The 1,027-nt window shown below is 40.5% G+C and overlaps 1 protein-coding gene across 1 annotated transcript in view; it reads right to left on the reverse strand.

Moving 5' to 3' along the window:
- The window catches only part of LOC104753398 (ABC transporter G family member 31-like), a 10,076-nt gene that overhangs the window by 3,807 nt on the left and 5,242 nt on the right, over nt 1-1,027 (reverse strand). The window contains exons 16-19 of the mRNA XM_010475659.1: nt 1,012-1,022; nt 784-917; nt 209-696; nt 6-109 (exon numbers count right to left, since the gene is read on the reverse strand). Of these exons, the coding sequence (XP_010473961.1) occupies nt 6-109; nt 209-696; nt 784-917; nt 1,012-1,022 (737 nt within the window). The remainder of the gene's footprint in view (nt 1-5; nt 110-208; nt 697-783; nt 918-1,011; nt 1,023-1,027) is intronic.

Consider the following 1,027-nt stretch of genomic DNA (forward strand, 5'->3'; position numbering starts at 1 on the left):
ATAACCGCGGCTAAGTGCTGATTCGGGGTGAAACCAACCGCCATCATGCCATAAAAGGTGAAGTAGGTGAAGGTGAGGAACATGAACACCAGATACAATACAAACTTGCCTGCGTTCCAATGTCATTATATTAGTATTATTAATTATATAGTTAATGCAGATAGAGAATGATTGAGTTTTATGGAAAAAAGAATCAAAGAAAACTTACTGAGTGTTCTTTCAAAACCAATGGTGAAGTATGTGATGACACCATAGAGGATGGTTTGGGTGAGAATATAAGGTACCTCCACAAGACCTTGAGCAGCTGCATAAGGAATTGGAGCATACATTCCTGCCGCTTTCTCTCTGTAAAAAACTGTTCTTTCGATCGATACAACTGGTTGTACGGATGAAGCGTTACTAACTCCAAGAAATAGACAAGCCGAGTAGAGAGCCCCCATTACAGTGATCAAATCCTGTGAAGAAGTCCTCTTGGAACCAATGTCCCAGAAGACTGTGCCGAGTATAAGCGCAGCAATCGTTGTGAAGACCAATCTCACGAGATTGTATTCTGGACTTCTCCAGTAGACGAGGTTCTGTTTCCAGAGGCAGAGTAGAAATTGAGATGGTTGGCTCTGTGAATATCTTGAAGTAAAGCTTATTGGCTCTGAACCTTCTGGTGGAACACTGAGCTGCTTGATGTTTGTCTCCACCCCTCTGTAAAACATAGTACATATGGTTAGATTTTAAATTTTTTTGGTAGTGGTTGTTAAAAGAGATTCAAAAATGTGTTGTGATAGTTACCTAAATTGGTCAGAATTCTTGTATAAATCTGCAAACTCCATGTTATATTTCTCTTCCAAAGCAGGCGTAGTTACTTCAAGCATCCAAGTTGCTGGATTGTAACCACTTGAGATTGCAGGCACTCCGTGAATCCCCTGTAGAGGGTTTAGGGTTTGTCATATTTTACTTGGGGCACAAGTATCTGAGTGCAAAGATCAAAAACGAAGAAGAGAAGGCCAAGACAAGTACCTGAAAGTAATCTACA

Source organism: Camelina sativa, chromosome 16 (assembly GCF_000633955.1).
Source record: "Camelina sativa cultivar DH55 chromosome 16, Cs, whole genome shotgun sequence".
Classification (NCBI taxonomy): domain Eukaryota; kingdom Viridiplantae; phylum Streptophyta; class Magnoliopsida; order Brassicales; family Brassicaceae; genus Camelina; species Camelina sativa.